Source organism: Talpa occidentalis, unplaced genomic scaffold, assembly GCF_014898055.3.
Source record: "Talpa occidentalis isolate TD23 unplaced genomic scaffold, MPIMG_talOcc4v2.1 talOcc4.5, whole genome shotgun sequence".
Lineage (NCBI taxonomy): Eukaryota > Metazoa > Chordata > Mammalia > Eulipotyphla > Talpidae > Talpa > Talpa occidentalis.
In genome coordinates, this window is record NW_023604861.1 from 81877709 (window position 1) to 81892395 (window position 14687).

At 38.0% G+C, this 14687-nt stretch overlaps 1 protein-coding gene across 3 annotated transcripts; it reads left to right on the top strand.

The window, feature by feature from the left end:
• The first annotated feature begins 764 nt into the window (after nt 1-764).
• Nucleotides 765-13371, top strand: SNRNP27 (small nuclear ribonucleoprotein U4/U6.U5 subunit 27). 3 transcript variants are annotated; one of them, XR_008554359.1, is made up of 7 exons: nt 765-858; nt 2105-2225; nt 3506-3618; nt 5909-5988; nt 10307-10371; nt 12161-12330; nt 12417-13371. XR_008554359.1 is itself a non-coding variant. In XM_054701695.1 (6 exons), exons 1-6 carry the CDS (start codon nt 813-815, stop codon nt 12213-12215), a joined length of 480 nt encoding a protein of 159 aa, XP_054557670.1. In that variant the 5' UTR covers nt 765-812; the 3' UTR covers nt 12216-13367. The 3 variants fall into 3 exon arrangements, 2 of the variants coding, with proteins under 2 accessions (XP_054557670.1, XP_037383441.1); XM_054701695.1 differs by having other exon boundaries at nt 12161-13367; XM_037527544.2 differs by having other exon boundaries at nt 765-846; nt 12161-13236.
• The last annotated feature ends 1316 nt before the right edge of the window (nt 13372-14687 follow it).

Below are 14687 nucleotides of genomic sequence, written 5' to 3' on the forward strand. Positions count from 1 at the left end.
TTGCGGCAGATGGCAGAACCTATTTAGAGCAGGCAGGCTTGCCGGGTCTGGGGTGCCCCTCTCCCTGCCCTGTAACACTTCCCCTATCAATGCACTTTCACAGTTTGTTTCCCCCACTAGATTTGCAAGCTATCTAGAGCAGGCTTTTTTTTTTTTTTTTTTTTTTTACTAATATTTGAACTTTTTCTCTGATTAAAAAGCTCTGGCACATAGGTATACTATAAATATTTGCGTAAATAATGGTATAAATTATACCTTTTTACTTTTCTGATGTTTTAACATCTGAGGCCTTTCAGAGACTGCCTCTCCCAGGGTTAGCTAATTCCTAGAGCTAGCAAATGACACCCTTCTGAGTATGTCTTTCACATGCAAACCTGCCAAGCGAAAGTCAGTTCCCCAACAACCTTCTTTATCAAATTCACAATTTGAGGTGGTTTGATATGAAATATTGTATACTTGTGGGCAAAAACTGGAAAGAAAAAGTGAAAGAATGAGAGGGTGTTGGGTATGCAACTTTTACCAGATATTTCTATAATATTAAATACCACGTTTTAATGCCCACCGTGGACACAGAAGATGGGGAAGCCACCTTTAAGTGTGGCTCGAGAAGCTGAGAAGACACCTCTGTCCTCATCACGCGGCGGGGCGGCAAAATTCTGGGCAGCCTCAGCGCAGCGGCCCTTCTCTCGAAGCCGGAACCTTAGCGATTCGTTTCGACGTTTTCCAGTCGGTGGGGCAAGTTCAGCTCCCGCCTCTCCCGGAAGTTGTTGCAAGTCGTTTCCGGGGCGGTGTGAGTTAGAGAAGGACTCCGAATGGGTCGCAGCCGCAGCCGCTCCCCACGGAGGGGTGAGTTCGCAAGTAATTTGGGGGCTCCTGGGGCTTGGTGGGAGGCTTGTCCCTTTTTACTTTTCAGTACCAGGGCAGCGGAATGGCGGGCCTTTTTCTCATGAGAAGAAAACGGGGCTGAATGGGGGAACCAAGTCTCCGCACTCTTCAGTCCTCTTCCCCCAGCCCCCTAAATTAGGATCTTGCCGGTTCTTTGCCAGCCTCATACGATAACTTTTTGTTATATTTGTTTCGGGGGGTTTAGAATCAGGCCACAGTTCCCTCACTTAATTTCTGAGTGTCCGTGTGCAAGTTATCCAGCCTTTCTGAGTCCGAGTTCCCGTTATTACACAATTGGGATAATATCAACTACCTTTAAAAAGTGATGTGAAAATGTCACAGCCCATAACACTCAGCATCTGACGCTCACTGGTTCTTAAAAGCTCAATGTTAATTTCCTTCCCAATTTATAATAGGAAAATCGGCATTTAGAATTTTGCGACCAGGGAGCTCACGAGTAATGTCTTCTGGCCTCCATCCCCCATGTGGTAGTGCTAGTAAAAAACCCAGGACTTGGAGCAGGAGATTTAACTTAGAGCCTGGGTTCTGCCCCCTGGTTAGCTTCGGTTTGTTGTTTGGGGGTTTTGTTTGCTTGGGTTTGTTTGTTTGTATTTGTAATCAACTTCAATTCGTTGAGATTTTATATATACATATATATTTACATATATATATATATTTTTTTTTGCGCAGAAGAACTGGGATGTAGGCCAGAGGTGTTGGGGGGGGGGGGGAGAGGATTCACCAGAGACAGAGTGGGGAGCAGAACAGGTGAATTCTGGCAAAATACAGTGCTAAGGGGAGCAGGAAACAAGACAGGAGGAGACATCTGTGGCACCATATGTGGGTTTCTCCCTGGCCAGAGATCGAACTCAGGATGTAGTGATATTTGATTTTTTTTAGATAGTTGAGACTGTGAGCCACTTGTAGCTATTGAACAGTTAACACTGTTCTCAATTGAGAAGTGCTGTTTTAGTAGAATAAACACCAGACTTGATTTAGTACCCCCAAAAATGTAATATGCCTCAGCAGTTTTTGTATCGGGTATATGTTGAAATGATAGTAGTTTGCTATATTGGTTCAAATACTATTAAAGTAATTCCACCTGTTTACTTCTTTAATGTGACTACTAGAAATGTCTAGCTTTTCAATTTTATTAGATGGCAAACCTCAAGATATTTGAGGTAATTTTTGGCTCTGCAATTTTTTGTTTTTGTATTAGAACGTAGACGTTCCCGATCTACATCCCGGGAGAGAGAACGCAGGCGCCGAGAAAGATCCAGATCCCGAGAGAGAGATCGAAGGAGGAGCCGTTCTCGATCCCCACACAGAAGGCGCTCCAGGTAAGTGCAGAAAATAACCAGTAGTTTTACTTCAGATCCAAAAGAAGCTAGTTGTTGCCCTTAGCTTTGTTTTTATCACTTATAAAAAGAGACAATTTCATGAGAGGAGGGAAACTTAAAGCCCTTCTTATTGTAAGCCTAACATTTCCATTGGTAAAGTAAGGTTAATAACTCTAAGCGGTAGCATTGCCTTGAGGAGTAAATGAGATAAACAAGAAAAGCATTTAACATGGTGCTTGGTAAAAGGAAGAAATGTGTTGTTGTTTTTTTTATTTTGATTTTTTCTTAAATTTGGTGATAGTGATTTATTCAAGTGTATAATCAAGAATGTGAGATCTTGGGCCTCCCCGGTGGGTTGCGAAGCTGCCCGTGCGGCCTCTGTGGCGCCGGTTCGATCCCCAGCTGCTCCCCTGCCACCGGAGGAGGGTCCCACATGGCGCACAGACCTCTTCTGCCGCCCGCTGCTCCCTTCATCAGTGTACTTCGGTCCTTCTGCCTGCTCTGCTCCCCGCTCTGGCTCTGGTGAATTCTCTTACCCTCCCACGCTTCTGACTGTACCCAGTGCATGTATAAACAAAAACAAACAAACAAATAAATAAATAAATAAATCATGACTCTTAAAAAAAAAAAAAAGAATGCGATCTTGAAAGAATCTTAGAAATGAATTCTTGATTCTTAGTAAGTGTTAATTATCATCTAATTAACACTTTGTATTTGTCATTGTTAGAAGCTGTTTAAATTTTTTCTGCCTTCTAACAAATTTTTTAGCCCTAACTGTACTGAGCCTGATGATTGAGTTGTAAACTCTATTTTTTTTAAAAAAATATGTATTTATGCATACAAGAACTGGGGTATAGGCCAGAGGTGTGGGAGATGAGAGGATTCACCAGAGACAGTGGGTAACAACAGGTGGATGTACTGAAATACACTGCTAAGGGGAGCATCGGGCCAGTCAGGAGAGGTCTGCTGTGCCATGTCGGTAGTTCTCTGGCCAGGGATCAAACTCTTGCTGCAGTGGCTGCGGATAGCTTCGTAGTATTGCGTCTTAACCCCTCGCACCACTAGGGAGGCCCAGTAAACTGTATTTTTAATTTTTGTTCGCAGTCAGGGCCTAGACAGAACCTTCTTCTCTCTACTTTGGAGAATGGAGTCTTGGTTCTCTGGAGCCTGACTTTTTGTTCAGCGTTACCTTTCAGGCACTCATGTATATCTGTGCTTATTTACACACACACCCTCTCCATTTGTCTCTCTTTGTTACATCTTTTCTTATTAAATATTAGATCCCCAAGAAGGCATAGATCCACATCTCCTTCCCCTTCTCGACTGAAAGAAAGAAGAGAGGAAGAAAAGAAAGAAACAAAAGAAACAAAGAACAAAGAACGGCAAATTACTGGTAATCTAATTATATAAATAACCATAGGAAAAGTACAACCTTCTTTAGACAATTTCAATTATGATAAAATTACAAAAGTATATGTTTTCAACATTTAAATATTGTTTCTTATAGTATTTGTTGCATACAGGGTTTTTGTTGTTGTTTTTGGAGGTTTTTTGCTGTCATAGAAAAAGATGAATTAAGCAGAAATTTTATTTATTTTTTTATAAAAACAAAAAGCATTTATTTGGGTCTGTCTTTTCATTGTAAACAGGATTCTAAGTTTCAGAGACGTTAAATGATTCATTCAAGAGACAAATATTACTACTCTGCTTGAAAATGTTTTAGTCCTGTAAAATTGTGCAGATAGAATTCAACTGTGAATTATGAGGCCTGGGTTCTATTTGTGGCACTTCTAACAAGATAGATCCTAGGCAGAGCACTTCTTCGTGTGGAAACTGAACTGAGCTAGAACATCTCCAGAGTTCCCTTCCAACTTTGTTTTTTGTTTGTTTGTTTGTTTGTTTTAGTATATTTATTTTACATTGTTACTCATTGTTGTACAGTGTTTCATTTTCTCCTCTCAGGTATAATTCCTATAAAATTCCCACCACCACATCATGAAACCATCACCATAGTCTCTTGTGGTCTTACCTCCTGTTTTGACCCCTCTCTCTGGAGTGATCTGATAAACACAACATTAATCTTTCCAAACAAGTTTGCTAAGAAAAGTTCCCATGTTTAAAGTTAAAAACAATTTCTCATTGGGCCTCTCCTGGTGGCGCAGCGGTTGAGCGCTGGGTTGTGAGGCTTCCTGCAGCCTCTGCAGTGCCAGTTTGATCCCCAGCCACCGGCGAGGGTCCCACAAAAAAAAAAAAAAAATTAAGAATGCATTTAGATTGCAGTAGTCACATTACTTTGTTTTTAATCACTTGCAGTATTCTGTAGGTCACATTTTAAACATTTTTTAAAAGACAGGAAATAATAAAAGTATTGTTTTAAAGTACCACAACTGTAAAATAGAGGAACTAAAAAAGCAAAGGATCAAATCTGCTTCATACACAGGATGGAGTGATCTGATAAACACAGCATTAATCTTTCCAAACAAGTTTGCTAAGAAAAGTTCCCTTGTTTAGAGTTAAAAACAATTTCTCATTTAGAAAAATTGACATCATTTAATTAATAGTGCTTATTCTTCTCCTAATGTTATACTTGTTTGTCTTCATTTAGAAATAAATTCATGAGAAAAGAACAAATTTTGTTGTGATATGAAATGATGTCATGATACAAATTCAGGTTTTTTTGAGAAACAAGATTTTTCTTCCGATAGTGTAGACATCCAGTAAATAAAGCACATTTACTATTCCTGTGGTAGAAATAGTCATGATTCACTTATGAAAAGATGTGCATTCACTTATGAAAGAGATGTGTTTGGTGATAAGGTTTTAAGTAGAATGCACTTCACCAAAAAAAAGCTGCCAATTATTTTTTAAAAATCTGTTTCACCTAGCCTCATTAAGTAAGTAGAAATTCATGGTTTTTATAGAATTTGGTTTTAGGACCAAGTCACACGAGCCATCTGAACTAAATCAGTTGTTTGGCTAGAGAGGCATGTTTTCTTGGGACTGGAGCCAGTGATTCACGATTTTACACTTGAAAGCATTCCTCAGGGAACGTGTACCCTCCAGTCTTCAAAGTAAAGCATAAGACCTAGGCTTCAGAAGGGGATGCTTCTGACTGGAATACTGACTGGAATCCTTGCAGGATTCTACGTGCAGTACTGTTGTAGCTCTGCAGCTGCCTCGGAGACCTTGCTCCTCTCCACACCAGCTTTCAGCTTGAGCTGTTATACCAGGTTGGTCCTAAAAGACACAGAAGCACCTCTGAGCACCAGGGCCCCAGTACATAGAGTTGTGAGATTTTGTTTTATTTGTACCTTAGTTGCTGGTTATCTGTGGTGCTCCCAATACAGGAAGAATAGTTAAAAATATGAAATACTCTATTTTGAAAGTACCTTCAAAGCTAATATCATGTCAGATAGTAAAAATGGTCCTGCCCAAAGTCTCCAAGCTAGTCCTTTTTAAGCAGTCTTCGGATAAAGGAGAATGGAGAGCACGTTTCCTCCTTACACCTTAAGTAATATTTCCAAATTGAAAAGGAATTTTGTTTTTTCATTAGATTCAAGTCTTTTGCTAATTGTTTTATATGTTTTCTGCTGGGTGGATGGAATAACTATTAATTTATTGCCACCCCTTTATATACATATATAGAACAGTAGAGTTTTAAAAATTGTCACTTGTTTTTGCAGAGGAAGACTTAGAGGGCAAAACAGAGGAAGAAATAGAAATGATGAAGTTAATGGGATTTGCCTCCTTTGACTCCACAAAAGTAAGTAAAATAGTCAGTTAGGCATTCTGATTTTAATTAACCATTAATGACTGTCCCATTTTTACATATTCTTTTGCTATTAATTGTAAATTTTTCCACTGATACAAGTTTGTTATAATAACTATCGATGCATTGAGAGGGAGAAGGAGGCAGTGACTTGCCATTGGAATTCAGGGTGTGTTTGCCTGGATGACATTTTTAAGTTAGATCTTAAAAGACTAATAGAAGACAATGAAATGCTGTGTAGGCATAAAGGAATATAGTGTATTGTGGGGATTTCACATTCAGTGATTGGTAAAAGGCTGGTAAATGGACTGGTGACTAAGAATAAGGCTAGAAAAATAGGTCGGGAGCAAATTGTAGAGGACTTTTGGTGCCCTTACCTATGGTAAGGAATTTAGAGTTGGTTATTTAAGTTAAGAGGAAACAATGATTTTTAAGCAAGGCAATAACAGGATTGTGTACATGTTTTAGAAAAATGACCAGGTGAGGAGAGTTAGATTGGAGACAAAACTGCTGAAATGTGAACGTAAAAGATGATGAAGAGCTGAATTGAGAGGAAGGACTGCATCATTGAGAACCCCTCCAGAGCTAAAGTTAGTAGTTGTAGAAGTTGGAAGTGAATAGTCAGGCTGAAAGACTGGGTGATGGGGTTAACCCATAAAGGGTTATAGAGAGGGGAAGTGCTATGACACCAAAGAACAAAATTTGGCTGCCAAATGAAGATGATATTAGTATAGCTGAATGCAAATCTCATAACTCAAAAGAGGAGTGGATTGGAGAGCAAATGCTGTCTACATCATAATACCATCGAGAATAGGCGTAGGAAAGGGAAAAAAAGAGAGGAATTGTGGAGTAGGGAGATGAAGAGAGGACTGTGGGAGAGAGAGTAGACAGAAACAGGAAGGTGCAGATAGAGATGAATTGGAGAGAGGGGAAAGGAAGAGGGGATGGAGAGAGAAAACTAGTAAAGGTACTAGGAAAGAGGAAATACTTTTAAAGCCTTTAGAAGATTTTAAGTGCATTTAGCTTTACAAATGGAAATTGAGAGATTTTTTTTTTTTTAAAGATTTATTTATTTATGCAATCAAGAGCTGGGGTGTAGGCCAGAGGTGCAAGAGGGTGAGAGGATTCACTGGTTACAGAGTGGGGAGCAGAACAGGCATATTGACTGAAATACACTGCTTGAGAGGGCAAGACAGGAGAGGTCTGCTACACCATGTGGGTTATCTCCCTGGCTGGGGATCAGACTCATACTCATGCTGCAGTGGCTGTGGATAGCTTCATAGTGCTGACACTTAACCCCTTGCGCCACCAGAGATGCCCAGAAATTTAGATTTTTAAGAAAAACTCAAAAATAATCCACGTCCTCTAATCTTGTGCCCCACTGAGTTGTTAATGGAGAAGGGTAATTGCAGGTGCTCTAGGAGTTTCTTTTTAACTGAGTTTGATAGTGCCAAACTCATCTGATTTTTTTTTTAAAAAAACAATATTTGCTTCCCCCCACCCCATCAGAATGAGTCCCCATAGAATTTCCTTCCCCATGGCACCTGTGCACCATCACCACAGTTCTCTGTGCTCCTCCCTCCCTTCCTCTGATCCCTCTCCCTCCTCACCCCCTGCAGTATGTCTCTGATTTATAATTGTCTGTTTTTGCTTTGTTGTGTTTTGTACTTTTATTTATTTTATTTTTATACTGATGTCTTATTTGGTTCCCCTATATTCCTGTTATAAGTGAAACTATCCGATATTTTTCTTTTTCTTTCTGGCTTATTTCATCATGTGATTTTCATCATGTGATTTTTCTTTTTTTAAATGACAGTGTATAACCTAGTAAGAGTATCAGAGAAGGGCCTCCTCAGTGGCGCAGCGGTTGAGCGCTGGGCTGCGAAGCTGCCCGCAGCCTCTGCAGCGCCAGTTCGGTTTGATCCCCAGCCACTGGCGAGGGTCCCACATGGCGCGCAGACCTCTCCTGCTGTGCCCACTGCTCCCCTCAGCAGTGTATTTCGTCAATCTGTCTGTTCGGCTCCCTGCTCTGGCTCTGGTGAATTCTCTCACCCTCCCACGCTTTTGACTGTACCCAGTGCATGTATAAATAAATCTTTAAAAAAAAAAAAAACTGTTCTTTAAAAAAAAAAAAAAAGTACCAGAGAAGGCACAACTATTTGAGTTAAGAGTGACCTTTTGTTCTCACAAATGATTTTGTAAACCCCATTTTGGAATTTATTTTAACTTAGGTATCAGCTTTTTTCTCTTAAATATACCAAGTTATTATTTGTTTTCCCAAAGACTGTAGATGAAATTATTTATTGATAAGTATGGTGTGTAAATAAAAACATTTCCAAATTAAAGCAATGACGTTTTTAGAAAAATAGGGAGGGAACTTACCAGAATTATTTTTTGCTTTTACTACTGCCTAATGTTCTGTTTGAAATCTCTGAGAATTTGATGTAAAGATGGAGCCATACTGTACTTTTAGGTCGAATCTGTGCTGAAGATGTTTGTTTATAAAGGAAAAATTAGATGAGCGTGCATAGATCCCATAAAAATTATGGACTACTATAAGGACACATGATGTCAGTTGTTTATTTTATGACATTTACAGGAATGTAAATTTAGTTTGTGTACAGTTCATGGCACTTAATAAAGTCTCAGCACTTTGTAATTTTCAGGGATGTCTGTTTTAAGACATTTCATCATTCGTCTGTAGTGGGACTTTTTCATATGCCAGTGTGGTCACTTACTTTACCTTCCATTTAAAAATTCTGGAAAGTTTCAAGGTATCTTTCTATTCTAGCATATACATGAGAATAGGGCTAATAAGTCAGTGAGCCTTGGGGCCTCCCTGATGGCACAGCTGGTAGAGCACCATGCTGTGAAGCTGTCCACAGCCTCTGCTGCGCTGGTTCGATTTCCGGCAGGCCAGGGAGAGTCCCACATGGTGTGGCAGACCTCTCTTGTCTCTCCTGCTGCTCCCCTCAGCAGTGCCTTTGGTCCATCTGCCTGTTCTGCTCCCCGCTCTGTCTCTGGTGAATCCTCTCACCCTCCCGCGCCTCTGGCCTGTACCCCAGCTTTTCTATAAATAAATAAATCTTTAAAAAAAAAAATCAGTGAGCCTTTAGTATTTGAACTTAGTAGAAAGGTTAGTATCATTTACTTTTCCCCAAGTCATACCCACCTCCTATTCTTGGATGGTCAAAATCATATACCTCAAGTAATTTACTTAGTATTTCCCCCTCCCTCAAAATGTAGTGAAAATCTATAGATAAGTAAGACCACATGTGTTTATTGTAGACTCACTTCAATTAATGTGCCTCACCTGTGCCACCTTTAGACCAATGAATCAGAATCTTTGTTTTGCCCTAACAGATATTTAAAAAATAAATATGCTTAAACAGGGCACATCTCATGAGTAGTAATGGGAGACAAGTGATTGGGAGTTGTGTGTGTGTGTTGTGTGTGTTTTGGCAACATTAAGCAGTGATGTTCATATATTCAAGTGGCCTAGGATGTAAGAATGCAAAGGTAACTCACAGCTGTATTCCTTCCATCAATTAGAATTAGAGAAGAGGATTCCTGGCAACTGGATCATTTGAATTGGTCTTAAATGATTAATTAAAGGCAGATAATTGAAGATTGGATGGGAATTGGAGATTAGGAGGAAGGTAATTCAGGTTTGAGGAACAGCATGAAGGCACAATAAATTTTTATTTATGAGTATTAACATGGCTGAATTAAAAAAAAACCTATTAAGGAGTTAATGAAAAAGGATAGATGCCACAAACGAAAGACTGAGGTATAAGTGACACTTCGTATTAGTTTGTTATACTGTATCCTGATTCTTGATTTAAAAATCAAAATTTCAAGGCATGTACAAGAAATGGGATCTAGCTGAATAGTGACTGTTGGAGATGTGATTTAAGCTTAGTTCAGAAGTTAAATTTTGCGTGAATGTGAATTTTTCTAGAGAAATTCATAACTTGTATTTGTTTTCAAAGAATTCTTTGACCAAAATGTTAGGATCTGGTATCCTTTCCCTGCCTGCCTTGTACCTAATACATATACCATGAATATATATTGGCCTCAATATTGTGATAATTGCTTATGTGTGACTATAGAAATGTAAACAGAGTGTTGTAATATTTAGAAGTCATGGAGTTCAGCAGGATTTGAGAATTCTTTTTCTCTCCTTGGGCTGCCTTGTTTTTAAATGGATCTTGCTATTTAAGTTTGTCTATAGGATCTATTGATAGTTATTTAATTGAGGCATTTAATGTATCTTCCTTGTTTCTTCTATTTGTTTATTGCTTTTCTCCAGGGGAAAAAAGTGGATGGCTCTGTAAATGCCTATGCCATAAATGTATCTCAGAAGAGGAAATACAGGTATGCATAGCCTTCATTATTGGTTTGTTTTTTTTTTTTTAAGATTTATTTATTTCTGTGTAGAACTGGTGTATAGGCCAGAGGTGCTTGGGGGTGAGAGGATTGACCAGAGACAGAGTTGGGAGCAGAACAGATGGATTTACTGAAATGCACTGGTAAGGGGAGCAGTGGGCAAGACTGGAGAGGTCTGTTGCCTGGCAAGGGATTGAACTCAGGTCAAGGCGGTGATAGCACTGAAACTAACCCCTAACCCATTAGGGAGGGCCTCATTATTATGTTTCAACTAATGACAAATGACATACGTTGGAAAGGATTTATTATGGAATAATCATATTTTTAGGAAATGTAGTAGTTCAATACAGTCTCTTGTTTTAATCTTTCTTATATTCTTCTGTTAATTTCCAGTTTACCTGTTAGCTAATAACTATCATAGAAAAGGATAGATGGCTTAAATGTTTTAGGGCAGGATTTAGTTTTGTCTTCAAAATAGCATATTCTAGTCTGTAGACTTTAATTTCATTATAGTTATAGGTTTAAAATAGATCCCTCCTGAATTACTAGATTTCAACGGTAAATATATTCTTCTGTTAAATATAGTCCTATTTTATTAATACCACAGAACAAACCAATACTTCTTGAAATATTATTGAGTTGTAATGAATGGAAAAGTCAAGCCATCTTTCAGCATTGCCTGTGTCTTTACCTTTAATCCTGATACAAGGCTAGTATTCCAGTTAATTTAGGATATGGATAATATGATTTGAGAATGCTATGATACTAAGGGTCCAGAATCATCATTGGCAGTCCTTTGTAAAGTTACCTTCCGATAACGTCTTATGGGGAGAACTAGTACAATATGCAGTCAAGTTTACTTCGTATGGTACTTTTTGGGAACTTTTCTATTTGCTTAAACTATATGCGTATTACCTAAAATAAATAAGGATTTTCTTCTTTTTTTTTTTTTTTCAAAGATTTATTTATTTATGCATACAAGAACTGGGGTACAGGCCAGAGGTGTGGGGGGAGGCAGGGGTGAGAGGATTCGTCAGAGACAGTGGGGAGCAGAACAGGCAGATGTACTGAAATACACTGCTGAAGGGGGCAGCGGGCGAGACAGGAGAGGTCTGCTGTGCCATGTGGGTAGCTCCCTGGGGATCAAACTTGTGCTGCAGTGGCTGCGGATAGCTTCATAGGCTGTGTCTTAACCCCTTGCGCCACCAGGGGAGGCCCAAATAAATAAGGATTTTCAATGAGGTGGTTTTTTTAAATGGTAGAATCTTCCCAAGTAATTTTAAAAGTATATTTCATACTCCTATTTGAATTTTAAAGAATCTGAAGGGTGTGGCTATTTTGAAAGTGAAATGATCTCCTCTTAACATGAATTAAATAACCTTGCATACTTATACTAGACTTTGGCCTTTTTTTTTTTCCCCCAAAGATTTATTTATGTATGCATGCAAGTACTGGGTGCGGGGAGTTAAGAGGATTCACCAGAGAGAGTGGGGAGCAGAACAGGCAGATCTACTGAAATACACTGCTGAGGGGATCAACGGGCAAGGCATAAGAGGTCTGTTTGCCATGCGGATTGCTCCCTGGCCAGCTGGGGATCGAACTCATGCTGCAGCGGCTGGTGATAGTTTGATAGTGCTGTCTTTAACCCCTATGCCACCAGGGAGGCCAACTTTGGCATTTTAAAGGTGAACTATAGGTTTAATCTCTGAAGTATAGGATTATTTTCTTAAAAGGAGCCCAGAATTTTTTAAATAAACAATGGATTTTCTCATTGTAGGCAGTACATGAATCGAAAAGGCGGATTCAACAGACCTTTGGATTTCATTGCATGAGAATAGAAATGTTGAAGAATGATTTTTTTCCCCTTCATCTTGTTCAGAAGAATGGATTTTATCTTTTCTGGTGTTAGGCATCAAAATCAGGATCACAGTCCTTCCTCCTTGTAAAGTAAGAAAATTTTATTTATGATGTATGCAGTTCACTTACCTTGCCCCCAAAGAGGAAAGGTTAAATATTACATTTCTTTCTTTTAGGAAATAACATTTGGGGCAGTCATCAACCCCATTGTTTTGTCCTTATTCCTGTGGAAGCTGTATATGTTTTCTTCTTGGATGCTCACTAGGACCTTTAAAAACACATAAAAATAATTTGGATGTAAGTTTCTCAAATAAAGCAGTTATGTCTTACCCTTTTGAATTTGACAAATATTTTTATTGTTAGGTAAAAGAATCTCCCTGCAATTTTCTTTTTTAACATATAGAGTTAGATATCATGATTCTTGGTAGTTTAAAAATTAAAAGAATGAAAAATTATAATTACATTTTTGTACCTTTTGTAGGTTTTCCCCCAAAATACTATTGATTGGTTTCTCCCCAGTTTAAAAGTAATACATGCTTATTAGGAAAAACAAAGCAAAAATCTTGGAAGAAACCAAAAAGTAAAAAGAAAAGCCAAAATATCACTTACAGTTTATCCCCCAATAAGAATTAATGTTAATATTTTGGTGTATGTCTTTCCAGGCTCCTATGGGTGCATATTTCTCACCTCCACTCATGAGATTAGAATGTTTAAGCTGTTCTTTTTTACTATCCTTTTTGTCCCGTATACTATGAACATTTTTTAAATACCCTCACCTATTCTTTGAAAACTTAGCTTTTAGTAGCTACTTGGTTATACCATAATTTATTAACTAATCCTTTATTGGTAAATGTTGGCTTTTCTCCCATGTCTTGCTATTATAATTAAAATGGTGTAGTATCCTTGTTACATATATATTTTTGTACTTGTTGCCTTATTTTCTCAGGTTCAGCACTTAGATTTAGCATTTCTGGGTGAGATAAAAGGGTGTGCGTTCATGATTTAAGCTTTTAGATAAAAATATGACAAGAAAGTAACAGCCAGCTCTCACCATTTCATATATGCACACTAATACTGGATATATAATTTTAAGTTTCCAACCTGATAGGTAAAATTGTGTTATTTAATTTTAATTTAATTTCTAAGGAGGATGAACATTTTTAAAATGTGTTAGCCATATCTATTTCTTCTATGAAATGCTAATTCCAAATCTTGGATTCATTTTTTGGCAAGCTTTTCTTTATCTTATTGAAGGAAGCTCTTTTTAAATTGAAGATAATAACCTTTACCTATCCTTTTTAGTATTTCACTGATACTTGAGTCTTTATGGTTAGATATTAAATTTTAGGTTTTTGTCAGTAAATAATATAGATACATGAAATATAATTCATATAGCACAGAGGGTGAGTGATGAGTTCATTGTATATCTTTTTAGAGATAATCCCATATACACATAAACATAATATAGATGTTGTATCTTACTTTATTATTCAGATATAAGCAAATTCCGCACTATCTTGCACCTAGCCTTTTTTTACTAGTATATCTTTTTTTTACTAGTATATCTTGAGATAGTTTCTTATCACTTCATGTAATATTGCCTCATTTTTTTAGGGCAGCAAATTATAATCCTTTGTAAGACTGTAATTTTAACTAATTCCCCATTGATATTCAAGTTTTGTTTTTTTTTTTGTTTTTTTTTAATTTTAATCAAGCCCTGTTTTTTTATTTTTTTTTTTAGTTTAAATTTTATTTTTATATTCCCCGTACAATTACAACCCCCTTATTTTGACCCCAAGCCCTCCTTTCCCCACCCCACACCCCCCATAGAGTGTGTCTGGTTCATAGTTGTTGATTTTGATATTTTCTTTCTTATAGTTATTCTTTTTCCTGGTCCCTTATTTAAGTTTTCTAGATTCCTGCTATGAGTGAGACCATCCGGTATTTTTCTTTTTCTTTCTGGCTTATTTCACTGAGCATGATCCCGTCCAGCTCCATCCATGGTGCTGCAAATTGCATGTGTTTATCTTTTTTGAATGCTGAGTAATATTCCATGCTGTATATGTACCACATCTTCTTGATCCAGTCATCTATTTTTGGGCATTTGGGTTGTTTCCAAAGCTTAGCTATTGTAAACAGTGCTGCTATAAACAAAGGGCAGGTGCCCTTTGGAATTATGTTTCTGTGTTCTTTGGGTAAATACCTAGGAGTGGAATTGCTGGATCATATGGAAGCTCTATGTTTAGTAGGTCCAGAAATCTCCACACAGCTCTCCATAGTGGTTAGACCAGTTTGCACTCCCACCAGCTGTGCAGGAGAGTTCCTTTTTCTCCACAACCTCGCCAACATTTGTTGTTGCTAGTTTTTTTAATATGTGCCATTCTCACTGGTGTAAGATGGTATCTCATGGTAGTTTTGATTTGCATTTCCCTGATGACAAGTGATGT